A 27,856-nucleotide genomic window follows, 5' to 3' on the forward strand; every position below is an offset into this window, starting at 1 on the left:
ACCTATCTTGTAAAACGGTATATACAGATTATACAGAAAACATGTATGTAATAAAAAAATAAATAAATAAAAAAAAAATTGTGAAAGAGTGCATAATGAAGCTCGGTTAGGGTTAATTGTGTAACTTGAAAGCATGCTTTTTCTAAAGCTCATTGATATTGCCCCATAAACTCATTTGCTTGATTGTTCATTCATTCATTCATATAGGTATTTGTTTTATGATTCACTGACATAGTGTTCACTCACGGTCTTTAAAAATATGCAATTTTTTTTCTCTGCAAACATTTCAAAGACATTCTTTGATTAAGCTTTCACACCAAAGTCAGGCTTTTGTGAGCCATTTGTCACTGAGAGAATGCAGTTTAAACTGTTTTCAATCATGGGACATGCAAATGAAACTTATATTTAAGAACTGCTATATTCATGCATAATAGGTCTGCTTAACCATTTGTTCTACAAAGTCATGCATAGTGAGACAAAATAGCTTAAATATGCACAACTCAAATCTTATCCTCCTCCTCACAGCCAAATCATGCCCCCGTCCTCCTGGCTGGACTGGAGTCAATAGCAACACAACACAGACAGTTTTCCTGGTAGGCCAGTCAGTACCAGTCAAGTGTCCTAAAGGTAAACGAGTCAAAGATAACCAGGCAAAGGGTACCGCCACCTTAACTTGCAGAAGTGATCAAACCTGGACCCCCATCAGTGCAGTGTGTGGAAGTGAGTACAGACTTTCATCTTTTCCACTTTTACTCTATGGTACAACCCCAGTTCCTAAAAAGTTGGGACAGTTTGGAAAATGCTAATAAAAACATAAAGTAGTTATTTGTCAGTTCAATTCGCCCTGTTATTGAAAGTACTACAACAACACATTATTTGGTGTTTTAGCTTGTGAATTTAAAGGTGCACTCAATTTTTTTCTTGTTAATTTCAGTACCAGATTAAAGTATGCTGCCATTAGCAAAATGTAAAATAATGTGAAAGTTTTGAGATGAAATCAAAGACCATTTGAAAATAATAATAAAAAAGCCTCTATATGGCCAAGTGTGATCATTAAACAGCAGAAGGATGTCATTTAATGAATTAATATACAGTCATATGCACTCCTTCACACGCAGGCACGCACACAAACACACACAAATGCAACACATACAGTCACGAATACACACACAAATGCAACACACTACTAATACTTGATTTTAATGCAGTGTGTCCAGTAGTAGCCACAGATCAGTGTGTTGAGTGTGTAAATGGCTGTGAACTCTAAAATTATCTCTTTCTTCATTGCAGCTCGGAGATTTCAGCTCACGAGTCGCAGGAAGCTTGACATAACGAACCCTTCACGAAGAGGTAGAACTTCAATGATCTTCCAAAATAAAAATCCTGCTGAAATGAGAGCTCTGTTCAACTGATTGCGTGAAATTGAAGACATTACAACAGAAAAATATTACTACTGTAAAAAAAAATGCAGTCGCAACAATACTCATAGTAACAATAATATAATATTAAATGGTTATATTATTAGTATTATTATCTGTAAGCAATATCACATAAGCAAGTGTACTGAATATCAGCATGTTGTGATTCAGCCATGACAGCCTTTTGCCTCAGGTAATCAGTTGTTCATTTAATGTTTTCATTAATACTGTAAAGCTCTGTTGTGCATCTTTTTTTTTATTTTTTACCAACATTTTTATTTTTTTATTTGTTGCTTAAGTATTGAGTTAGTATCGATACTGAGGTACCAGGGCTGATATCATAACAAAGCCAAAATTTTGGTATCAGAGCAACCCTACTTCTAATAACACTTTTTAAACATTTGGGCACTGAAGACACAAGTTTGTTAAGTTTAGCAATCTGAGTTTTCTCCCATTCGTCCATTATGCAGGTCTTCAGCTGCGCAGCTATACAGGGCCTCTGTTGCCATTCTCAGTTCTCAATTGGAGACAGGTCAAGACTGCAGGCAGGCCAGTCTGTCACTCTCACTCTCTGCTTACGCGGCCATGCACTTGTAATCTGGCAGTATGTGGTTTGGTGTTGTCTTGCTGGAAAATCACTTCTGGATGCGTGGGATCTCTGATCCCTTGGGCATCACTGTCTTACCATAATTTGTCTGTAATGGATATCATGACATGAGCATGTGAATACTTCTGTAAGCCTTTGTTAGTCAACACCATTCGCTGCTGCATCCACAAATGCAAGTTAAGGCTTCACTTTGCGAAGCAGAAGCCATACATCAACACTGTCTTGAACAACACCAAACCACCTACTGCCTGTATTACAAGTGCATGGCTGTGTAAGCAGAGAGTGCAGCTGCTAGACTGACCTGCCTGCAGTCCTGACCTGTCTCCAATTGAGAATATGTGGTGCATTATGAAGTGCAAAATACAGAAACAAAGGCCCCGTGTAGCTGATAAAAGATGTAAAGTTTAGTGATTTGAGACTCGACTCGGACTTGTGACTAAAGTCTTGAGACTTGACTCTCACTCCAGTGTTAAATACTCCAGACTTGACTTGGACTTAAGGTGAAAGACTCGTGAACACCCCTGGCATAGGGTGAATCAAATTTACAAATCACTCCTTTTTGTTTTTATTAGCATTTTCCATTATGTCCCAACTTTTTTGGAATTGGGGTTGTGTTTTTCAGTCACTTTAAATGTCTAAAATTAGCAACTTAATTTAATGTCCCACAGACATGTTGTACAATATATGAGGGAAATGTACATGCAGCCCAATTCAATCTAAACATTTGTTCTTATTTTTCAAATTAAAACATATTGCTAAAGGGATTGTATTTTTGTATTTTTATTAAAAGGTGGGAAATTAGAAAATGCTCTCAAATCACTCAAAATAGAAAGACTCATATTTGTCTGAAAATTGAATTCAAGCTAGCACAAGACCTCCAGATAGCCTGCATAACATTGCTCTAGGATCTTTAGTATATTTTTAACACAAATCAGCACCTTTCTGGTGCCCACTCTGTCCTAAATATAAACACGTTGTACAGCAAAAAACACCCTAGACTTTGCATATCAACAGAGTGTAGAACAAACAGACTTCTGATTTGGGTAGCTGCAGATTTGTCAGGTTCTAGTGGGTTAAGACGCTTCTTCCTAATCACTATTACTTCTCATAATCACACCCAAGCACAGCTGCTGATTACAGTTGTGTAAGGTTTGAAATTTGCTTAATCTGTTTTGTACCTAAATGTGTTGTGAATCTAAAGCAATACATTCTTAAGCAAAATAAAGATTTGGTTAGCCAGGTACAGTATATGGATGTGAATATCACATCTATCTAATCAATTTCATTGATTGTGTGCTCTACTGCTCTTATTGCATGGTAGCTCCATAGCAATATCTGTGTTTGTTTGTTTGTTTGTTCAGAAACTTTGCTTGATCAGCTGCAGTTAGCTCTGGTCCCATCATTTCTGCATGATACCATTTAGAATTATGCAAGCCTGCGCTATCTCACAGTCAGTAAATTTTCCTCTGCTGTGTTGCATTATTTGTGATATTTTGACCATTTGGTAATTTGTTTGCTGGCTCTAAAGTATATGTGTACTACTTAATGTTTGTGGTGGCTTGCTTGCATGATTAGAGTGAAACAGATCTATATATACAGTACTTTTCCATCTATTACTTTTTCTGTGGACAATTTTTTTTTTCTTTTCTGAAATCTGGCCCTCAGATTGTGCTAATAGATAGATTTCACACCGCTTATCTCTCACTGTCTCAGATCTGAGAGGATATGACATCAAGTGCACCGCCTCGTGTGTGTGTTGTGAACTTGTATGTTCACAACTCTAATTAGGCTTTCTAGCACTTAAAAGAAATGCTAGCCATTGTAAAATTCTTATAATTCAGCAACCAACAATACTACTTCATAACAGTTCCTGAAAGACCCACAAAGCTCTCTTTAGTTCTTCATCCTTGCTGAAAATCTTCCTTTCTAACCAACTGGTCCGGTCCATTTTGATCATACACTGGGGTGTCCTGTGGCCCACCTCTATACGTGGCCAATGGGGTGGTCCGTGGGTCAGGGTTCCAGTTTGGAGATGTGGTGGTGTACTCATGTTATGCAGGCTACACCATGGAGGGTTCTAGGAGGAGTGTGTGCTTGGAGAATAGAACTTGGACCATATCCCCTACCTGCAAAGGTAGTAGTAGGAACTGCCCTTCAATCCCACCTGGCTTTGCCTTCAAAAGCCTTTCCACCTTCCTTTACACAATTTTTTTTTTGACTGGGCTTGCACATAAACACATATGAAAACAAACACTGGTTATCTATTGACTTTAACTTACTTGCTACTTGCTTATACTGTATTCTCTTCTAGGAATGTCAAAAGTACAGGTACTTACACCGTAAACCCTGAAGTTGTTATTACTTGGAATATCTAGTTGTCTTAATTGTGTCACTTGAAATGTCAAGTTTTGGGCTCAACACAAATATATAAGTACAATCAAATTATTTATCTTAAAAATCCATAGACTTAAGATTTTAAGTGTAAAGAACTCAGAATTTTGAGTACAAAATTGAGGCTATAGGGAATGTCCACAATCTCTTGCACTTTAACTATTTAATTATGTTTCCTTGGTCAAATGAATTCCTTGGGCATTTAAATAGTTGTTATTTAGAATTCAGAGAGGTTTTAGCTCTTTTGTAGAATTATTTGTTGTTTTGTTCCAAATAGTTGTTTTGTGAGTTGTCACCATTAGGTTGATCAGTGACCCCTGAACATTATCACAGTTCTCCTTGTGCGTCTGCAGCTGAAGTACAGGTTTATGTGCATTTATGTGGAAAATTGTTTAATAACTGACCTAGAATCAGTTATCATCTTTATTTGAGCTGTGCTATTGTTCTAAAATTGAATCAATTAAATAAAAATGATTAACAACAGTAGAAAAAAACAATATTTAAATAGCAAATCTGAGTTCAGTCTACTTGCATGTAGTTAACTCAACTTATATATTAATTCAACTAAAACTCTCAAGTTTTGGCAGACCCCATTACTCAGTGGAATTGAGTTTACTCAATCAAATGAGTGCAATGAACATATTAGGGTTTTCAGTGTACCAAGTCCATACTAAAATTTAAAAGATGTAACATTACTAGACTTTCTGCAATACCGGTAGTACCAAGTACTGACTCATTTGGTACCCGCTTGCTTTCTGACAGATTACCACTCGTGGTAATGCAGATACATGCCTAAATGGTCTAATAAGCTTTAAGATTAATTAAAAATACCTGTCTTGGTTAGGTATTAATGAAAAAAAAAAACAGCCAGTTATGTCTTTTTTTTTTATTTGCTTGAGAATTCATACTTACTGTATACACTCACTGGCCACCTAATAACACCTGTACATCTACTGATTCATGCTATTATTTTAACAGCCAATCATGTGGCAGCAGTGTAATGTATAAAATCATGCAGATACGGGTCAGGAGCTTCAGTTAATGTTCACATCAACCATCAGAATGGGGAAAAAATGTGATCTCAGTGATTTGGACCGTGGCATGATTGTTGATGCCAGATGGGCTGGTTTGAGTATTTCTGTAACTGCTGATCTCCTGGGATTTTCACACACAACAGTCTCTAGAGTGTATAGAGAATGGTGTGAAAAACAAAAAACATCCAGTGAGCGGCAGTTCTGTGGATGAAAACGCCTTGTTGATGAGAGAGGTCAACAGAGAATGGCCAGACTGGTTTGAGCTGACAGAAAGGCTACAGTAATTAGGTTAACCCGTCTGTACAATTGTAGTGAGCAGAATAGCATCTCAGAATGCACGTCAAACCTTGAGACAGATGGGCTACAACAGCAGAAGATCACGTTGGGTTCCACTTCTGTCAGCCAAGAACAGAAAACTGAGGCTGCAGTGGGCCTACCATTTGTGTACCTCAGCAGAAATCCAGGTTTGTCAGACCAGGTGATGTTTTTCCAATCATCTACTGTCTAGTTTTGGTGAGCCTGTGCCCAATACAGCCTCAGTTTCCTGTTCTTTTTAAAAAATGTTACATGATTTTATACATTACACTGCTGCCACACAATTGGCTGATTAGATAACTGCATGAATAAGTAGATGTACAGGTGTACCTCAGAGTGGCCATTGAGTGAGTGTGTGTGTATATACTCTACTGGTCAAAAGTTTTGAAACATTTGGCTGAAATGTTTCTCATGATCTTAAAAATCTTTTGATCTGAAGGCGTATGCTTAAATGTTTGAAATTAGTTTTGTAGCCAAAAATATAATTGAGCCACCATATTAATTTATTTCATTATAAAACTAAAATGTAATTTAAAAAAAAAAGTTTTTGAAATTGATGACTTGGACCAAATAATAAAGAAAAACAGCCATTAAGTTTGTATCCCAGGGTGATACCTCAAGAAGTTGGTTGAGAAAATGTCAAGAGTACATGTCTGCAAATTCTAGGCAAAGGGTGACTCCTTTGAAGATGCTCAGATAAACACAGTTTTGATTTGTTTTGGATTTTGTTTAGTCACAACATAATTCCCATAGTTCCATTTATGTTATTCCATAGTTTTGATGACTTTACTATTATTCTAAAATGTGAAAAGAAATTATAATAAAGAATGAGTGTGTTTCAAAGCTTTTGACCGGTAGTGTGTGTGTGTATGTATATATATATATATATATATATATATATAGATAGATAGATAGATATATACAGTGTACAGTATATATATATATATATTACTTAGAATATTTACTTAATTAACACATTTGTTCATTTTAGCTTTTGCTGTGGTATCCAAATTGGCATTGAGAATTGAGAAATTTAATTGGTATTGGTACTGACTACTAAAATGTTGGCATTGTGATAACCCCATTCTCTTTAAACTGCTATGAATTATTTGTGGAATGCAACAATGTACAAAATCGAGCTTGCATCGCTAAAAACATCTGCATTCACATACCTGCATAGAGTGATTTTCTGCTTTTGTAATTAACTTCTAATAATGCACTTTATTTTTATATAGTGCCTTTTAAGGTAGCTTATAAAGGCCCTTTACAAAGTAAAAACATATGGAAAATATATATATAAAAAACGTGGAAGTACAAATATACAAAATATCAACATGACTTGCCACTGTTTAAAATAATACTACTGATATTAACAATTAAAAATACACACACAAAAAAACACCAAATAAAAGCTTGGATGACAAAAGATTGGATTATCCCAAGTGTCCATGCCCTTTCTGTATGATAACAATCCCACATGTAGTGCATGCCCTCAATCAGCCAATGTTGATATAATTAAGCAATAAGGGATGAGACGTGATTTTATATTGTGAATATGGACTAGATAATAAAAGTATTTAGGACAAAAATTTTCATTAAACATTATTTTATAAAGATAATGTTTGATGTGCCATCCTTCTACCAGAAGATATAGTCCCCAAGATGTACAGTAGACAATAACAGAACATGTTCTCTATGGATGCTGTGCAGTGATAAACACAATAACTAGGTGAAATGGTATTTTGCATCATAGATGTTACTATTTCATTTATTTTAGCACAACAAGAAAGCTGTATTAACCAATCAACATCCAGGACCAGAACTATCCATTTTATATTAGCCACTGAATAACAGGGTTATGTACTTGTAGAGTTTATAGAGATGAGGTTTGGTATGGATGCCACTTTTTTCACCAAGGCATGAATGATGAGCTATAAAGAGCTTTTATTTTTGGCATGCTGATGCTTTAACTCTGATTATGCAAGAATAAACCTCCTCAGCCTCTCTTTTGGTCTTTGAGTCTTGGGCTCGATTGGTTTGGGTGCTTGTTTAAACCAACTCTTACCAGTGAAAGTTCACAGTGGTGTGAATGTTCATCTAACATTTGGCTTTTCTGGCTGCATGTTTTATGTGCCATTTTGGCATACTCATTAAGAAGGAGAGCAGCATTGTGATTGTACCTTTTATGCTGTTTTAGTGATGACATGATTTTCTATAGTGTTTCCAATCATTTTTTGTGTTTGTGTGTTTGTACAGCTGTGTGTTGGCTCCATTGTAAGAATGGAGGTGTGTGCCAAAAACCAAACATTTGTTCCTGTCCAGAGGGATGGATGGGACGTTTTTGCGAGGAGCGTAAGTCATTCCATACAATAAATATTAAAATCGTTCCATTCTATTTCATTCATCAAGAACAGTGTTCATCACAACACCTTCTCCCTTAATGATCTTGCTCATTAATAATAAAACATTTTACAAATAGAAATTTGTATGGCTGTAAATTATTAAACAGTAGATATATTTTTCAAAATTATGTCACCTTCAGTATAAAAAAAAATTGTTACAAGTAATTAAAAAATAGTGCAGAAAAGTGAAGTAAGCTTTGAGAAAAGGTCTAGCTTCATTTGTTTACATATGCCACTCGATTTGGTCATTTTTAATTGTGACTTAAGTGTCCAAATGCTTTTTGGGACCACTGTAAATACAGCATTGATATAGAATCTCATAACTGTGTGTATACTATATGGTATACTATACTGTATGTGTGTGTGTGTGTGTGTGTGTGTGTGTGTATATATATATATATATATATAATTGCATTCATAAAGTATTCAGACCCCTTAATTTTTTTCACGTTACACCCTTATGCTAAAATGCTTAAAAAAACGTTTTTGTTTTTTTCACATCAATCTATATTCCACACCCCATAATGATAAAGCAACAAACAGATTTTTCATAACTTTTCAAATTTATTAAAAAGAAAAAACTGGAAATATCACATTGACATAAGTATTCAGACCCCTTGCTATGACACTTGAAATTTAGCTCAGGTACATGCCATTTCTCTGGATCATCTTTGAGATGTTTCTACACTTTGATTGGAGTCCACCTGTGGCAAATTCAAATTATTGGACATGATTTGGAAAGGCACACACCAGTCTATATAAGGTCTCACAGCTGAAAATGCATTTCAGAGCAAAAACCAAGCCATGAGGTCAAAGGAACTGGCTGCAGAGCTCAGAGACAGGATTGTGTCGAGGCACAGATCTGGGGAAGGCTACAAAAAAATGTTGGCTGCATTGAAGTTTCCCAAGAGCACAGTGGCCTCCATAATTCTTAAATGGAAGAAGTTTGGAACAACAAGGACTCTTCCTAGAGCTGGCCGCCTGGCCAAACTGAGCAATCGGGGGAGAAGGGCCTTGGTAAGAGAGGTGACCAATAACCTGATGGTCACTCAGGTTGAGCTCCAGAGATCATGTGTGGAGATGGGAAAAACTTGCAGAAGGACAAAAGGACTCTCAGACTGTGAGAAATGAGATTCTCTTGTTTGATGAAATGAAGATTGAACTGTTTGGCCTCAATTCCAAGTGTCATGTCTGGAGGAAACCAGGCACAGCTCATCACCTGTGCAATATCATCTCAACGGTGAAGCATGGTGGTGATCGCATCATGCTGTGGGGTGTTTTTCACAGGCAGGGACTGGGGGACTGGTCAGGGTTGAAGGAAACCTGAACACAGCAAAATACAGAGATATCCTTAAAGAAAACCTGGTCTAGAGCGCACAGGACCTCAGACTGGGCCGAAGGTTCACCTTCCAACAGGACAATGACCCTAAGCACACAGTCAAGACAACAAAAGAGTGGCATAAGAACAACTCTGTGAATGTCCTTGAGTGGCCCAGCCAGAGCCCGGACTTGAGCCCAATCGAACATCTCTGGAGAGACCTGAAAATGGCTGTCCACCGACGGTCCCCATCCAACCAGACAGAGCCTGAGAGGATCTGCAGAGAAGAATAGCAGAAAATCCCCAAATCCAGGTGTGCAAAGCTTGTCGCATCATACCCAAAAAGACTTGAGGCTGAAATCGCTGCCAAAGATGCTTCAACTAAGTACTGAGTTAAGGGTCTGAATACTTATGTCAGTGTGATATTACAGTTTTTTCTTTTTAATACATCTGCAAAGTTATCAGAAATCTGGTTTTTGCTTTGTCATTGTGGGGTATGGAGTATAGAATGATGTGGAAAAAAATTAAAGCATTTTAGCGTAAGGCTGTAACAGAACAAAATGTGAAAATATGAAGGCGTCTGGATTCTTTATGAATGCATTGTATGTATATCAGTACTGTGCAAAAGTTTTAGGCACAAAAATGTTGCAGAGTGAGGATGTCTTAAAAAATAATGAAATAAATAGTTTTCATTTATCACTTAATGTCATACAAAGTCCAGTATACGTAAAAAAGCTAAATCAATATTCGGTGTGACCACCTTTGCCTTTAAAACAGCACCAGTTCTCCTAAGCACACCTGGACACAGTGTTTCTTGGTTGTTGGCAGATATTATGTTCAAAGTTTCTTGGAGAATTCACCACAGTTCTTCTATCTATTTAGGCTGTCTCGATTGCTTCTGTCTCTATATGTAATCTCAGACACAGTGTTCAGTGGGGGGCTTTGTGGGGGCCATGACATCTGTTGGGCTCCCTGTTCTTCTATTCTAAGACTAAGACTTTTGCACAGTACTTTATATATGTGTATGTATATATGTATGTTTGTGTGTATGTATGTGTATATATATATATATATACTGATCAGCCACATCATTAAAACCACCTCTGTATGTATGTATGTGTATATATATATATATATATATATATATATACACTATATTGCCAAAAGTATTCGCTCACCCATCCAAATAATTGAATTCAGGTGTTCCAATCACTTCCATTGCCACAGGTGTATAAAATGAAGCACCTAGGCATGCAGACTGCTTCTACAAACATTTGTGAAAGAATGGGCCACTCTCAGGAGCTCAGTGAATTCCAGCGTGGTACTGTGATAGGATGCCACCTGTGCAACAAGTCCAGTCATGAAATTTCCTCACTACTAAATATTCCACAGTCAACTGTCAGTGGTATTATAACAAAGTGGAAGCGATTGGGAATGACAGCAATGACAGGCCACGTAAAATGACAGAGCGGGGTCAGTGGATGCTGAGGCGCATAGTGCGCAGAGGTCGCCAACTTTCTGCAGAGTCAATCGCTACAGACCTCCAAAGTTCATGTGGCCTTCAGATTAGCTCAAGAACAGTGTGTAGAGAGCTTCATGGAATGGGTTTCCATGGCCGAGCAGCTGCATCCAAGCCATACATCACCAAGTGCAATGCAAAGCGTCGGATGCAGTGGTGTAAAGCACGCCGCCACTGGACTCTAGAGCAGTGGAGACGCGTTCTCTGGAGTGACGACTCACGCTTCTCCATCTGGCAATCTGATGGACGAGTCTAGGTTTGGCGGTTGCCAGGAGAACGGTACTTGTCTGACTGCATTGTGCCAACTGTGAATTTGGTGGAGGGGGGATTATGGTGTGGGGTTGTTTTTCAGGAGCTGGGCTTGGCCCCTTAGTTCCAGTGAAAGGAACTCTGAATGCTTCAGCATACCAAGATATTTTGGACAATTCCATGCTCCCAACTTTGTGGGAACAGTTTGGGGATGGCCTCTTCCTGTTCCAACATGACTGCGCACCAGTGCACAAAGCAAGGTCCATAAAGACATGGATGAGCGAGTTTGGTGTGGAAGAACTTGACTGGCCTGCACAGAGTATTGACCTCAACTCGACAGAGCACCTTTGGGATGAATTAGAGCGAAGACTGCGAGCCAGGCCTTCTCGTCCAACATCAGTGTCTGACCTCACAAATGCGCTTCTGGAAGAATGGTCAAAAATTCCCATAAACACACTCCTAAACCTTGTGGAAAGCCTTCCCAGAAGAGTTGAAGCTGTTATAGCTGCAAAGGGTGGGCCGACGTCATATTAAACCCTATGGATTAAGAATGGGATGTCACTTAAGTTCATATGCGTCTAAAGGCAGATGAGCGAATACTTTTGGCAATATAGTGTATATATATATATATATATATATATATATATATATATATATATATATATATATTTATACATACAGTTGAAGTCAGAAGTTTACATACACTTAGGTTGAAATCATTAAAATTCATTTTTTAACCACTCCACAGATTTAATATTAGCAAATTATTGTTTTGGCAAGTCGTTTAGGACATTTACTTTGTGCATGACAAGGGTCATTTTTCCAACAATTGTTTACAGATTGTTTCACTTTTAAGTTACTATATCACTATTCCAGTGAGTCAGAAGCTTACATACACTAAGTTAACTGTGCCTTTAAGCAGCTTGGAGAATTCCAGAAAATAATGTTAAGCCTTTAGGCAATTAGCCAATTAGCTTCTGATAGGAGGTGTACTGAATTGGAGATGTACCTGTGGATGTATTTTAAGGCCTACCTTCAAACACAGTGCCTCTTTGCTTGACATCATGGGAAAATCAAAAGAAATCAGACAAGACCTCAGAAAAAAATTGTGGACCTCCAAAAGTCTGGTTCGTCCTTGGGAGCAATTTCCAAATGCCTCAAGGTACCACGTTCATCTGTACAAACAATAGTATGCAAGTATAAACACCATGGTACTACGCAGCCATAATACCGCTCAGGAAGGAGATGCATTCTGTCTCCTAGAGATGAACATAGTTTGGTACGAAAAGTGCAAATCAATCCCAGAACAACAGCAAAGGACCTTGTGAAGATGCTGGAGGAAACAGGTAGACAAGTATCTATATCCACAGTAAAATGAGTCCAATATCGACATAACCTGAAAGGCTGCTCAGCAAGGAAGAAGCCACTGCAACAAAACCGCCATAAAAAAGCCAGACTACAGTTTGCAAGTGCACATGGGGACAAAGATCTTTTTGGAGAAATGTCCTTTGGTCTGATGAATTTTTAATTCATTACTTTTTTTTTAACTGTTTGGCCATAATGACCATCATTATGTTCGGTGGAAAAAGGGTGAGGCTTGCAAGCCAAAGAACACCATCCCAACCGTGAAGCATGGGGGTGGCAGCATCATGTTGTGGGAGTGCTTTGCTGCAGGAGGGACTGGTGCACTTCATAAAATAGATGGCATCATGAGGAAGGAAAATTATGTGGATATATCGATGCAACATCTCAAGACATCAGCCATGAAGTTAAAGCTCGGTCGCATGTGGGTCTTCCAAATGGACAATGACCCTATGCATACCTCCAAAGTTGTGGCAAAATGGCTTAAGGACAGCAAAGTCAAGGTATTGGAGTGGCCATCACAAAGCCCTGACCTCAGTCTGATGTGCGAGCAAGGAGGCCTACAAACCTAAATCGGTTAAACCAGTTCTGTCTGGAAGAATAACTGACCTAAGACAGGGAATGTTTTCTACAATTAAATGTCAGGAATTGTGAAAAACTGAGTTTAAATGTATTTAGCTAAGGTGTATGTAAACTTCTGACTTCAATATATATATATATATATAATATTATATAGCCACAGCATTAAAACCACCTGCCTAACAGCACCAACCGAAATAGCATCTCAGAATAGCATTCTGAGATGATATTCTTCTCACCACAATTGTACAGAGCGGTTATCTGAGTTACTGTAGACTTTGTCAGTTGAAACCAGTCTGGCCATTCTCTGTTGACCTCTCTCATCAACAAGGCTTTTCTGTCCACAGAACTGCCACTCACTGGATGTTTTTTGTTTTTGGCACCATTCTGAGTAAATGCTAGACACTGTTATGTGTGAAAATCCCAGGAGATCAACAGTTACAGAAATACTCAAACCAGCTCATCTGGCACCAACAATCATCCTTGCGATTTATCTAATCAGCCAATCATGTGGCAGCAGTGCAGTGCATAAAATCATCCAGATACATGTCAGGAGCTTCAGTTAATGTTCACATCAACCATCAGAATGGGAAAAAAAATTTGATATCAGTGATTTGGAGCGTGGCATGATTGTTGGTGCCAGACGGGCTGGTTTGAGTTTTTCTGTAACTGTTGATATCCTGGGATTTTCACGAACAAGTCTCTAGAATTTACTCCGAATGGTGCCAAAAACCAAAAACATCCAGTGAGCGGCAGTTCTGTGGATGGAAAAGCCTTGTTGAAGAGAGAGGTCAGCAGAGAATGGCCAGACTGGTTTGAACTGACAAAGTCTTTGGTAACTCAAATAACCGCTCTGTACAATTGTGGTGAGAAGAATAGCATCTCAGAATGCTATTCTGAGATACGGGTTGGTGCTGTTTTGGCGGCACGAGGGGGACCTACACAATATTAGGCAGGTGGTTTTAATGTTGTGGCTGATCTGTGTGTGTATATGTATATACACAATATATATTTTATAATATATTATATAATATGTGTGTGTGTGTGTGTGTGTATATATATATATATATTCACACACACACACATATTATATATATATAATATGTGTGTGTGTGTGTGTATATATATATATATATATATATATGCTGTATATACTAGGGCTTTTAAAAGTTTAACAAATTAATACTGTGCCTGTGTTGTTTTAACTGCAGCAATCTGCATCCTACCTTGTCTAAATGGAGGACGCTGTGTAGCTCCATACCAGTGTGAGTGCCCAGTAGGCTGGACGGGCACACGCTGCCACAATGGTAAGAGTGTGTGGGTTTGTTTGGGTAAGCTTCTTTGTGTGAAATAACATCTTAACATAATTAGGGAAGTAGGAACATCATCTGCTTTGTTCACTCTTGACAAGTTGAGATGTAGCCTAGCCATAACCTCACAGCATTTAATTGCTGCCAATTTATAGAGTCTAGAGAACATCAAACATTTCCCCCAAGATATCTGTGATCTCTGTCTACAATTCAGAGTTTAGTCTAAGACGAAGTTCAACTAAAGTTGGTTCTTAGGTAAATGTATATTTTGCTGTCACATAAAGACTTTATGCTTAACTGGTTAAATTTAAGAGTTACAAAGTAAGGTGGAGTGCAAACGAGAGAAGTGATTACACCAATGTACATAACTGATGTCAAAAATAAGAAGAAACATAATTGTCTTTGTAAGGGGGTTTCGAGGAAAGGAGAAGGCGAGAACCGGCTTGACAACTTAAATAATAATTTATTAAACAAAAACCCAAACAAAAACACACAACTAAAAACACAGCACAGCTGTCTGTAATTCTCTCTCTCTCGAACTGTCGTCCCCGGCCGCCTTTATCCCTCGCGCGCCCCATCAGGCTGATTGGGGACCGGGTGTGTCTCATTCCAGCCCGGCCCCGCCCTCCTCAGCTCTACAGTCTTGTATTGTCTAATTGTAACATGTCTTGTTAAACATTAATTGCACTGTTAACTATAGCAAATCATACTTTTTACCTCTTAAAAAAAAAAAAGAAAAAACATTTTACCATAAAATTACATGAATTGTCTTGTATTAAAAAATGTTTTTATCTGTCTAAATTAGAATTTTTTACTGTGTATGAAGGTATGTTTTATGTATTTGAAGGTAATGTGGACAAGCCCAATATTTTATTAATTTCCAGCTGTCTAATTCCTTTGACTGCCTCATTCCTTTAAAAAAAAAACAAAAAAACGATGTGCCTTTTCATGTAGAAGAATACGCTTTGGCTTGTACAATACAACCTCATATGTGAAATTTAAATGGTTTTGCAGACTCAAGCCTGTCATCTACACTCACAGTGGTTGCTGTACAACTTTTAAATGGTTGTGAACTGGCTCTTATTCTGCTGTTGTGGCTTGTCTCTTTATGTTTAATCTACCTGTTTTGATTAAAATGAGGTGTGTTTAAAATGTCTGTCAGGACAAAGGTTTGTAGGGCAAAGTCCTCAAATTACAGGGGATGTCCATTGTGAAGAACTTCTCTGGTTGTGTTCCAAACCAGACCTGTGTACCTAAATGTATGTGTTTAAGTGAACTCAGGTAAAGTTTTAGAAGTGTAAAGCTAAGTCTACTTTATGATTACTGTTTTTGCTTTGTTCCTTTGACTTGCAGTTGCAGTTCATGAAAAAACCTATGAGCTGCCAAATTACAGTAAATCATCAAGAATATTGATCATTATTTTTTATTAGAAAATTAATAGAATATTTCCTACTTTACTGTTTAAATGCCAGTTTGAGCATTTTCTAAGCATCTTCAAATGTTCCCAACATAATAATGTATTTTTTTACAGAGAGACGTAATCACAAAATAAATAATGCCTGCCAGGACTGCATTCAAATTTCTTCCCTTTTTCTTGCAAATATAATGTGCAAAGTGCTGCATTTTTGATGCACCATGATATGAATATAAGACAAGTAATTCAAGTTACTAAGTTATACTTTGATGTTGTAGCAACACATTATGTAACAAGTAGCCTAATGCATAGTAAATGGGGAAAAAGTTCCATATAATGTTGAACTTCAATGAATATAATGTTGCTGTAGTACAGTACTGAGAGGTCTATAAGAGTTAACTGAAGAACTACAGATATAAGGCAGCCTTTGTCCTAAGTCAGCCTAAGCACATACTCTGCATTGAAATATTGCTGTTATCAGAATCAGAATGAGATTTATTGCCAAGTATGCTTACGCAAGGAATTTTTCTTGGTGATGAAAGCATTCCATGCAAAGAGAATACAGAACAAGACATATAATAAAAATAAAATATAATACAGTAAATAATAATATAGAGAGAAATACACAATACGACAGAATAATGTACTGGATGTACAAATATGCTATATACAGATATACAGTTATGTGCAAGGGTTAACAGAAGTATTTGATATGTGTGTTTTCAGCGGTGTGCTCAACACCCTGTTTGAATGGAGGCAGGTGTATCCGACCTAACAGGTGTCATTGCAGTCAAGGATGGGGAGGATATGACTGCTCGAGGTAAGCCTTGCACAATTGACGGACATGTAATCAGTACCCCTCATGCATATGCACGTACATAGAAAATGTACACACATTTCATCTTTCACAAGTTTTATTCAAGACCTTCATCAAGATCAACATGCTGCCAGCATATCTGTGGAAAACATGGAGCACTAACATTGTAACCTGCTAGTTTTCAGTTGATTTTGAATGTAGAGAAAGTATAGAGACATACACATCATTTGAACTCTGTTTTATGTGTCAGTATGTGAATATTTGTCTTTGACACACCTAGATTTATAATGGCACATCAGTAAATATGCAAGTTCCAAGGCACTTTAGTTGGTTTGAATCCAAACATTTGAGTTAGCAGAGGGAGATTACTATCCTCAGGAGTGAACTATAATTAATTGTCAACTGATACTGCTGCTATTTAATTTGTGATTCATTCAAGTTATTTGCTCTGTACTATTTTTTTTTCACTGATTCCGTACCAATGTCTAGATTTCATTGACCACATAGAGCCTCTCACTAGAATACTATTGATTTGCTGATTTTTACTATGACTGTTTCCAGCCAGTCAGCTAATTAGAGGCTACAGTCATCATTGGGGGTTAGAGTGATTCACAATTAGATTAACTTGATGCTTGGTCAGTCGAAGAATCATGTGAGCTTTTAGGACTTGAAGACTTTCTCTGAACTATAGGAAAAGTAACATGCACCAGACTGATAGTTTTGTGTGTGAGCCACTGAAAAAGCACTGAAACAGTTAGCAAGTTGTCAAATTCAGAGTCCATGAATGCTTGATAGCTATATGTTATGCCCAAAAATGTAACCAAATTATTTAGCCTTGTCTTAAGTATACAATATGTGGAATATATTTTTAGACTATATTTAGTAAAATAATAATAATAATAATAATTATATATATATATATATATATACATAGTTTTTATTTTCTCCAAAACTGATTTAAAGTTAGACCCATTTAATAAAGACCTGAATTTTACTTCTCATCTTTCAGAAAAAGAAAATCTGCATACTTTCTTTTTTAATGTGCCACGCGACATGCGCTTGAGTCTGATCGTGTTGGAACAAGAAACCTTCAGAGACTTGTAAACAACTCGTTTTCTCTTTCTGGAAGTCCTAAGTGGTTTTGTAAATTAAAGCTGTATTTTTTCATGTAGAAAATGAAACCGTATTAAATGTATGCTGCTGCTGCTATATACATGAACTTGTATGATGTGTAAAAATGTTGATGTGATTGTCCAATGTACAGGTATATAAACTATTCTTTTCATGTTTTTATTCAAACAGAAAATACAGCCATATTAAAACCAAGTGTAATTCTCACTTTCTCAGTTCATTGTGAAGAATTCTCAATTAAACTTTCAGTTTGTTTCACCTGCCTCTCTCAAGTGACTTCCAGTTAAGTAAACATTTGAATCATTTCTTATTTACCCAGGACAACATAAAGTAGAGAAGACTGTAAAAGTCAACTTTTGTTTTCATTTATTGTTCTCATTTCATACAAAGCCAACATAAAATACATAAGACAGACCAAATATTATATATATATATATATATATATATATATATATTAGTATGTGTGTGCATGTTTGTTTTCCTTCATTTATGCAAGTTGATCTTCACTTCCAGCTTAGCTTGGTTTGAGCCAGAGAATTCATCAACCTGCAAGACAGTTGTAAGAACACAGTTACATCTAAGTTACAATTTATCAAAAGAACAACAATCTCCTCAAGTGCAATCCACTGGAATATGTATCTTTTTTACCCATCCAAATACAGTGGTGAACAGGCTGAACTATCAAAGAACAGCTATATGAATTTATTTAAGCTAATTCCCCTTATGAGAGCACTGAATGAAATTGAAAATCTCAAAGTATGATGTTTTACCTTCTGCCCATTCTTATAGAAATGGAATGTTGGCATACATTTGATGTCACAGAAACTGGCCACATCCTAAATTAAGAGAGACATAGAGAGGGAGAGTAAATAGATTTATTCAGTCTGGTGTTTGATTAACATGTTTAATAGTCTTTTAAAATATTTCTTTATTTTAATTTAGCTTTGCTGATCTTTTGCAATAACCAGAAATTCAATCAGGGGAAAAAGGTCCACTGGTATGGAAGTAAATTCATGACTAAAGTCTTTGCAGCATAAAAGCATGTTGAGTTGCTCTAATCGAAAAAATAAATGCATTGTATTATCAGTGCTTGCATTTAAATGCGTCGCATTTACAGTTCTCGCATTTTGGGAGGCTGAAATTTAACATGGTTGTATTTTTAAGCATTGAATATTTCATTTGTAAACATTTCACAACTAATTTCATTATTAAAAATTCAACATTAAATATTCACCTTCCAAAGTTAATTTCTAAAATATTCAGTTCATTTGAAAATAGCATCTAGATTTTTCGACAGGTAAAATTCAGCCCGTTCTATTTTGCTAAACAGAATTCGCTTCTTCAAATTCACTGGTTCAAATTCGGTTGGAAATTCAACCTTCCACATCCAGGAACTGCAGGAAAAGCAGCAGAGTACCGATGCACAATCTCAACCTGGTGCTATTCGTTCTCACCAGTAGGTGGTGCAATGCGATTGGGTGTTGACTGCTGAAGAATAAAGCTACAGGTTGAGAGAACAGCCGTGTTCATTTTGATAGTTTGTTTTTCAAAATTGTTCATGTGTAGAAAATAGATAAATATTTGATTTGCACATGTGGGTGGGCATGAAACACACCTTTCCACTGATTGGTCAACCCACGTCATCAACAGTTCCTCAATGCCGTGCAATAGAATAATTATCCACCGCTGCTCAACTTTTATTGCAACTACATATTATCTCTCTCTCATTAAGCAACTGGACTAAGGAATGCCTGTGACACAAACCGTACTAGTCAGGGAAGGGTCTATAGACACAAAGCCCTGTCTGTTGGTATTTCATACCAACATTCTTCTGCGTAGGCATGGGTTCTGCAACCTATGTGTGCCAGAGAAATATTAGTTGTCTGTATTAGAAATAGCCTATTGATGTCCCTTGCAGCTGCACGCAAAATTACTTAGCCTACTTAGACACACAGCCTGTTTTATTTTGCTGTCAGCTATCAAAATCTCTATCAAAAGGTTTGGCGAAGCTGTGCACAGCGTGACCCACTGGACCGTTGTAGTGAAGCGCAGACCAGTATTTGGAATGCATTGGCTTTTAAAAATGTTTATAAAAAGATGGCTGATAGATTGTCCAGGTTATTACATAAGTCAGATGTTTAAAGAGCTGATTGCTGTGTTGGTAGGATTACGGATAATGTAGTAGGGTGACCAGTCCCGAATTGGAATTTTTTTAAATCTCATTTATTTGTCCATGGCTGGGTTTCCCGAGGCATTAAGTAGAACGTTAGTATCACTAAAGAAGTACTTAATCTCTACGGTGTGTTTCCCAAAAAGCATCAAAGTAGTAAAGTAAAAACTTCATAAATTAACAAGGGCTTTGGACAGCTCTGAAGTCATAAGTGCAACTTAAATGTATCTTTCTCGCATTTTCACAGTTTATCAGAGAATAAGGAACGTTTAATAACTTCTATTGATATATTTGGATCATTTGAAAGTCATAGCCAGAAACAAGGCTTTGGGTGTGCCAAGGGAAAACTGTGTTCAAGAACTGAAGCACAAAAAAGTGACTTTTTTGTAATTAACAACAATTGCCATTCACAAATGTAACCATTTTTTAACACTAAATGTATTTTCTATTAAGCCCTGCATTACATTATAATGAATTTTTTAGCCTAAACAAATTAATGACACTTTTATCAATGGAGTTGGTAGGCCTGTTAATATATCCAAATATTAGGCTTAATATTTAGTCATAAAATGTGATTCAATTATTTTAGAATGTTACATAATTATTTTCCAAACTCCAGAAGACAGATGCACAGGTAAAATTTGCACTAACTGACAAAAAGTACTACACCAGGTTTTACATTCACTGATTCAAAAACCATTTAGGAAAATAAAGAAATGTGTGATGCATTTTATGAAATAGAATAAGGACAATACCGTGTTCATTTCTAGCAAAAGAAACAAACTTCTGGCAACATTAGAGACCCTTATTATGATTCACATTGCATGCATTTCTATCATTCATCTCTATAAAGTTGAGCATCAATCTGAAACCCCATCTTACCAAAGTCATCATTAATTAAATTAAATGCTGTGATCGTCATTAACTTTCAGCGTCTCGACAAGGTTACATATCATTTCCATGCTTGTATACCGGTGCATCTCAATAAATTAGAATGTCGTGGAAAAGTTCATTTATTTCAGTAATTCAACTCAAATTGTGAAACTCGTGTATTAAATAAATTCAATGCACACAGACTGAAGTAGTTTAAGTCTTTGGTTCTTTTAATTGTGATGATTTTAGCTCACATTTAACAAAAACCCACCAATTCACTATCTCAAAAAATTAGAATATGGTGACATGCCAATCAGCTAATCAACTCAAAACACCTGCAAAGGTTTCCTGAGCCTTCAAAATGGTCTCTCAGTTTGGTTCACTAGGCTACACAATCATGGGGAAGACTGCTGATCTGACAGTTGTCCAGAAGACAATCATTGACACCCTTCACAAGGAGGGTAAGCCACAAACATTCATTGCCAAAGAAGCTGGCTGTTCACAGAGTGCTGTATCCAAGCATGTTAACAGAAAGTTGAGTGGAAGGAAAAAGTGTGGAAGAAAAAGATGCACAACCAACCGAGAGAACCGCAGCCTTATGATTGTCAAGCAAAATCGATTCAAGAATTTGGGTGAACTTCACAAGGAATGGACTGAGGCTGGGGTCAAGGCATCAAGAGCCACCACACACAGACATGTCAAGGAATTTGGCTACAGTTGTCGTATTCCTCTTGTTAAGCCACTCCTGAACCACAGACAACGTCAGAGGCGTCTTACCTGGGCTAAGGAGAAGAAGAACTGGACTGTTGCCCAGTGGTCCAAAGTCCTCTTTTCAGATGAGAGCAAGTTTTGTATTTCATTTGGAAACCAAGGTCCTAGAGTCTGGAGGAAGGGTGGAGAAGCTCATAGCCCAAGTTGCTTGAAGTCCAGTGTTAAGTTTCCACAGTCTGTGATGATTTGGGGTGCAATGTCATCTGCTGGTGTAGGTCCATTGTGTTTTTTGAAAACCAAAGTCACTGCACCCGTTTACCAAGAAATTTTGGAGCACTTCATGCTTCCTTCTGCTGACCAGCTTTTTAAAGATGCTGATTTCATTTTCCAGCAGGATTTGGCACCTGCCCACACTGCCAAAAGCACCAAAAGTTGGTTAAATGACCATGGTATTGGTGTGCTTGACTGGCCAGCAAACTCACCAGACCTGAACCCCATAGAGAATCTATGGGGTATTGTCAAGAGGAAAATGAGAAACAAGAGACCAAAAAATGCAGATGAGCTGAAGGCCACTGTCAAAGAAACCTGGGCTTCCATACCACCTCGGCGTGCCACAAACTGATCACCTCCATGCCACGCCGAATTGAGGCAGTAATTAAAGCAAAAGGAGCCCCTACCAAGTACTGAGTACATATACAGTAAATGAACATACTTTCCAGAAGGCCAACAATTCACTAAAAATGTTTTTTTTATTGGTCTTATGATGTATTCTAATTTGTTGAGATAGTGAATTGGTGGGTTTTTGTTAAATGTGAGCCAAAATCATCACAATTAAAAGAACCAAAGACTTAAACTACTTCAGTCTGTGTGCATTGAATTTATTTAATACACGAGTTTCACAATTTGAGTTGAATTACTGAAATAAATGAACTTTTCCACGACATTCTAATTTATTGAGATGCACCTGTACATGTTGAGAAGACAAACTCCTGGACATATTGGCCATGGTTTCAGCATTGGACCGGACAGCTCCCATAACGAAGCATTTAAGTTCTACTTAATAAGAACTATGTAAAATAACGAGTGGCGTTAATTAAGATGATCATAAAAGTTTAAGTTGCTGCCTATATATAATATATGTACAGTACTGTGCAAAGGTTTTAGGCACTTGGGAAAAATGTTGCATAATGAGGATGTCTTCAAAAATAATTCCATAAATCATTTTCATTTATCACTTAATGTCATACAAAGTCCAGTAAACATAAAAAAAGCTAAATCAATATTCGGTGTGACCACCTTTGCTTTTAAAACAGCACCAGTTCTCCTAGGTACACCTGGACCTAGGTTTTTCTTGGTTGTTGGCAGATAGGATGTTCAATGTTTCTTGGAGAATTCACCACAGTTCTTCTATATATTTAGGCTGTGTCAATTGCTTCTGTCTCTCCTTGTAATCCCAGACTGACTCAATATTCAGTGGGGGGCTTTGTGGGGACCATGCCATCTGTTGCAGGGCTCCCTGTTCATCTATTCTTCTATTCTATTTGCAAAAGAAATGTTTGGGAGTCTAACATTTATATTTCCTATTGACACTAAAGCTGAAAATATAAATAACCATCTTAAGACAAATGTTTTTGTGAAGCATCTTATGAAGCCTAAGACTTTTGCACAGTACTGTATATATATATATATATATATATAGTAAAAAAAATACACATTAATTTATTCCCACTTATCCTATGTAAGGTCACGAAGGTACTGGAGCCTATCCCAGGAATATGTTGTTGTTGTTGTTGTTGTTTTGTTTGTTTTTTTTATCTAACAGAAAAGCTAAAAACTGAGCTTTGATGTTTACAAATGAAGATAGGCAGATATGTCTGTACATGAAATTAATATACTGTTAGCCTAGATAAGATTATTTTAATTTTTATAAAAAAAATGTATGTCTGTCAATTACATTTCTGATTTAAAAAATCCTCAACTGTGTAGAAGTCCTTGGTTTTTTGGAATTATTTACTTTAGCACCGGACATTTATACACAGATGTTGACATAGTTCAGGAAATGGAAATAAATAAATAAACAAGTCTCAGTTTTCACCATTGTACAATGTTAAATAAAAAATAAAAAAAATACATGTTCCAGCTAATCATATTGATGGAATAATTGCATCTTACATATTAATTTAATAAACTGTGGTCACCCTACTTCATTATGCCTATGTCTACCTACACACAGCAATCGGTGATTCAGGGCCAGTCCTAGACATTGAGAGGCCCTAGACAAAACTTCTTTTGGAGGCACACTGAATGTTTTTTTTTTTTTTTACTTATTTTTATCATTTAATGTGGCATGATATACAACAAAATGGTAGCTCATTCAAATAATCACTTTAACAAATGTTTTTTTTTTTATATATATATCCTGGTAACTTCTAAACAACAATTTGTTATCCGATAAAGTGATAAAAACCTGTGCATCTCATAAGAGCTGCCAGACAATAAGAATGGATTTTCTGACAGCTCTTGCAATTTATGCTGCAATTTACATCATGCTTGCTGTGAATGGTCAGTGGCCATTTCCTGCTTTCTGAGACTGAGAGTTCAAATATTCTTGACTTAATTGTATAGAGTTTTACAAGTACAGAAACTAAAATATAGAGAATGCAAAATAATCCCATATCCATACCATTCCACGTTTTGAAATAATAACGACATACTTATATTTCTATGAATATTCATGTTCAGGTAAATTCAAGCCATTTCTGAAACTCCAACACACCTAAGAATATGCATTTTTCTATTTCCTGCTTTGTAGTAAACACTACAAGAATACAACCATTTTAATAAATATTTGTATTAACATTCATTGTACATTATATTCATTATAATGTTATTATATTAATTATACATTATCTGTCAACTACTATTATGAATAGTCTATTAAAGGAACACATGGCATGGTGTTTGTACAAGAAACATGTTGAATTCAGTATTACTGTGTCAAAGTTCAACATCTTCAAGCTTGTTCTCTTCAAGTCACACATCTAGATAAAGGATTCACATGCATGACTTGTTGGGCAAACAGAATAATATTTTGCATTTTATTTGATCACCCCTCAATTTCTCCTGCTCTTGTTTTTGCGTACAGCTCATTCAATTATGGATTGCGTCTCTTGAGTGCAGCTGCGTGATACAGCACAGAGGGAACTTTACCTCCACCCAGAAGACATGTCTGAGATTTTGCGATAGCAAAGACATCAGACGTATTTTACACGTTTTTTTTTTTTTTTTTTTCGCAATGCTGTCAATATGCTACATTTGTGGATTTTCCAAGATAGAAACAAAGCTTATCGCTCACATGTGAGTGGGTTCAAATTTCTAATCGCAAGTTTTTAATTGCAGATGTGCGCGCACTGCGCAGCTCTGGGCCTCGTTTCACAAAAGCATCGTAAGCCTAGATCGTAGAATACATCTTACGATTCATCTTAGTTTTGCCTTCTGTTTCCCAAAGCCTTCATAACTTAAGTAGTACTTGTAGATTTACGAGTGCTCTGGAGTAATCCTACAGAGCTAAGAGCATCTTAATAGACAAGGGCTGGGTTTCCCAATAATGTTGCAACTCAAGCTTTAATGATCATCTTAACTGATGTCACTCATTATTTTACAATAGAGTAACGCCTGTTTCCTAAACCAGCACGTAGATCACTCGTTATAAAGTTTAACTTGACAGTCCTACCAGGATTTCACGGCACTTTTTCCTAATTTTTGTGGCCCAAAATGACTTAATTTTTTCTGCGGCTTTTCTCAAATTTTGCGATGCAATTTGCGGCATTTTTGGGGGTTGTTTTGCAGTGAAAACTCACAAATCATCATTATATACCTTTGTAATTGTGTTAATTACATTGTAAATGCAGTTGCATGTAATATTTTAGTTCACAATAACTGAATATGAATATGCAGTTAGCAAGAAAAAAAAGAATTACACACAAAAATAGGCTACCATACATTTAGGTGAAACCTGTGGGTATTGGAAGACCCTTAATTATTTTTGTTTTAACATTTTCTGCCTCAGACAATGCAAGAAAACTTCTTTTCGTAGACTTAGTCTGAGTTTAAAATAGACGTGCAATAAATCTGTAAACTAAAAACATCAATGAGGATTCATTAGGCCTCTTGCAATTTTTACATTGTGTGGTATTGAAATCTGATATATGGCCATATACAAACAAATACAATTAGAGTTCATATATTTGAGTATTTATGTACAAATTTAAATTCCACAAATGCTTCAAACAAATATGTTACATATATGAAAATGGCCATTTTTGTCATATTTTGAAATATACTGTATGTATAAGTGACCTTTTTATATCAGTAAAAAAACATTTATTTTCAGCATATAAATGTTCAGCATAAATTGCCATTTTCAGATTCTAAGCCTACTGAATTAAGCACTTCAAATTCAAATCACATTTTACTACACAACTAATGGGGATTTTAAGTGAATGTAAGGGTTTCTGCATATAAATGCAGGTTTTGTGTCTCATTTGCAGCACTCAGGGTGAAGATTAAATCTGTGATGTATGTGTGCTGTCTGCAGTCCCATGAAAGTTTAGAAGGATTTTAATAGTGTACGCACAACGTGGAGGAGATGCTTAAACTGTTACTATGGAGATTGTACAATAGCTGCTGTGCATTTGCATGTTGCGACTGCTTCAAGCTTTTCAAGCATTTGTTTTGCTGCTATCAAACATGAAGGAAAGATGTAATTTTTGTTTTCAGAAATTTTGCAGAAATTATAAATAATTGCATGATACCACAAAAAAAATTAAAAAATAAAATAAAAATAAAAATGCGGAGATTGGTTGAATTTGCAAGAATTCTTGCGATCGCAAAATCCTGGAGGACCTGACTTGCTTCGTTACGGGAGCTGTCCAGTCCAAAGGTGCTGATCACTTTGGCCAGTATGTCCTGGTGTTTGTCTTCCCAAAATTTAAATAAGGTGGAAATACTGACAAACATGGACGTTGTTTGTAACCTTGTGGAGGCGACAAAATGTATTACCTAACTATTACAGAATTTAATTAAAGAAATTAGGCATCATTATGCATCATGCAATTTGTTACTGCCTTGTAAAAAGACTATGCGAGCTGATTTGAACCAGCCATTGGAAAAGGGAAGAAGAGGAAGAGAGAGAGAGTAAATCTCTCACTGCACACTCTCACTCTAATCTCCTTTGTTAACCATTCACATCACATTACTCACTTATGTCTTCTTATATAATCTGTTTAATAAGAACATGTCATCTTTCTATTGCCATTAAAATTATGCTTATCAGTGAAGGCTAATATAACGTTATACTGTATTATGTGTCTTGTAAATTTAGATCTATCGCGTCACATGTGCAGACTGCGGAGGCTGCCTGTTGATTTCGTAGCGATGTTTTATCTTCTGAAATAGTTTACAATGGCTTTCCAATGATCAAAATATATTAATACAATTTATTAAATGTCCCATTGTCTTTGATAAACTGTGAAAGATGCCAAAAATTATATGTTTAAGTTGCACTTAATGGACTAAAGTGCGGTTCAAGAGCGTTAATTTACTAAAGTTTTTACAAACTACTTAGATAACGATGCTTTTGGGAAACGTGCCTGTGGAGATGCGAGGCATGGTGGAGCGTTTGTCCAGAGAGAGAGAAGCGGTAAGGGTGCACACACCTGAGCACAATATGTCTAACACCTGTTAGACACAAGGAACCATGCTAGAGACTGGGAGAGAGAGAGTTAACATACACATGCCCTGACTGTGTTCCATTTAAATTAATGCTTTTGAGTTAAGGAAATAAAAGATTACCTGTTTGACTTGAAGTCACGTTTCCCATTTCCTCCTTGTCTCTACAAATGAACCCTGTTACACTGGTGCCGAAACCCGGGACCTTGGAGGAATTATATGTTGACATGGAGTCCTCACCGTTGGCGGAAGTCATCGAGTCCCTCGCCAGTATGCACCATGCTCGCATCAGGCTCTGCAGAGCAACACCGGCTCAAGCAGAGGACCGGCAGGTGATCCGGAGCTTACTGCACCAGGAGAAAGCCCTGACCGTGACCCCGAATACAGCAGCCCCCATGCCTCCGGTCGCCCTCATGAAAATGGGGGCAGAAGATGATCCAGAGGCATTTCTAGACCTCTTCGAGAGGACGGCAGAGATCTTGAGCTGGCCGTGTGCTCAATGGGCG

The 27,856-nt window shown here is 36.8% G+C and overlaps 2 protein-coding genes across 3 annotated transcripts in view; one reads left to right on the forward strand and one right to left on the reverse strand.

Moving 5' to 3' along the window:
• The window catches only part of LOC127429123 (sushi, von Willebrand factor type A, EGF and pentraxin domain-containing protein 1-like), a 162,113-nt gene extending 143,989 nt beyond the window's left edge, over positions 1-18,124 (forward strand). Inside the window, exons 44-49 of the mRNA XM_051677987.1 lie at positions 526-720; positions 1,291-1,350; positions 8,022-8,117; positions 14,406-14,501; positions 16,645-16,738; positions 17,745-18,124. Coding sequence (XP_051533947.1) covers positions 526-720; positions 1,291-1,350; positions 8,022-8,117; positions 14,406-14,501; positions 16,645-16,738; positions 17,745-17,775 — 572 coding nt within the window. The 3' untranslated portion in view covers positions 17,776-18,124. The remainder of the gene's footprint in view (positions 1-525; positions 721-1,290; positions 1,351-8,021; positions 8,118-14,405; positions 14,502-16,644; positions 16,739-17,744) is intronic.
• Positions 18,125-18,267: 143 nt separating this feature from the next.
• Positions 18,268-27,856, reverse strand: part of LOC127429489 (thioredoxin-like) — a 46,970-nt gene continuing 37,381 nt past the window's right edge. For both annotated transcript variants that reach the window (XM_051678560.1, XM_051678651.1), the window contains 2 exons: positions 18,637-18,702; positions 18,268-18,412 (listed from right to left, as the gene is read on the reverse strand). In XM_051678560.1, coding sequence (XP_051534520.1) covers positions 18,350-18,412; positions 18,637-18,702 — 129 coding nt within the window. In that variant the 3' untranslated portion in view covers positions 18,268-18,349. The remainder of the gene's footprint in view (positions 18,413-18,636; positions 18,703-27,856) is intronic.

This window comes from Myxocyprinus asiaticus, chromosome 1 (genome assembly GCF_019703515.2).
Source record: "Myxocyprinus asiaticus isolate MX2 ecotype Aquarium Trade chromosome 1, UBuf_Myxa_2, whole genome shotgun sequence".
Taxonomy (NCBI): Eukaryota; Metazoa; Chordata; class Actinopteri; order Cypriniformes; family Catostomidae; genus Myxocyprinus; species Myxocyprinus asiaticus.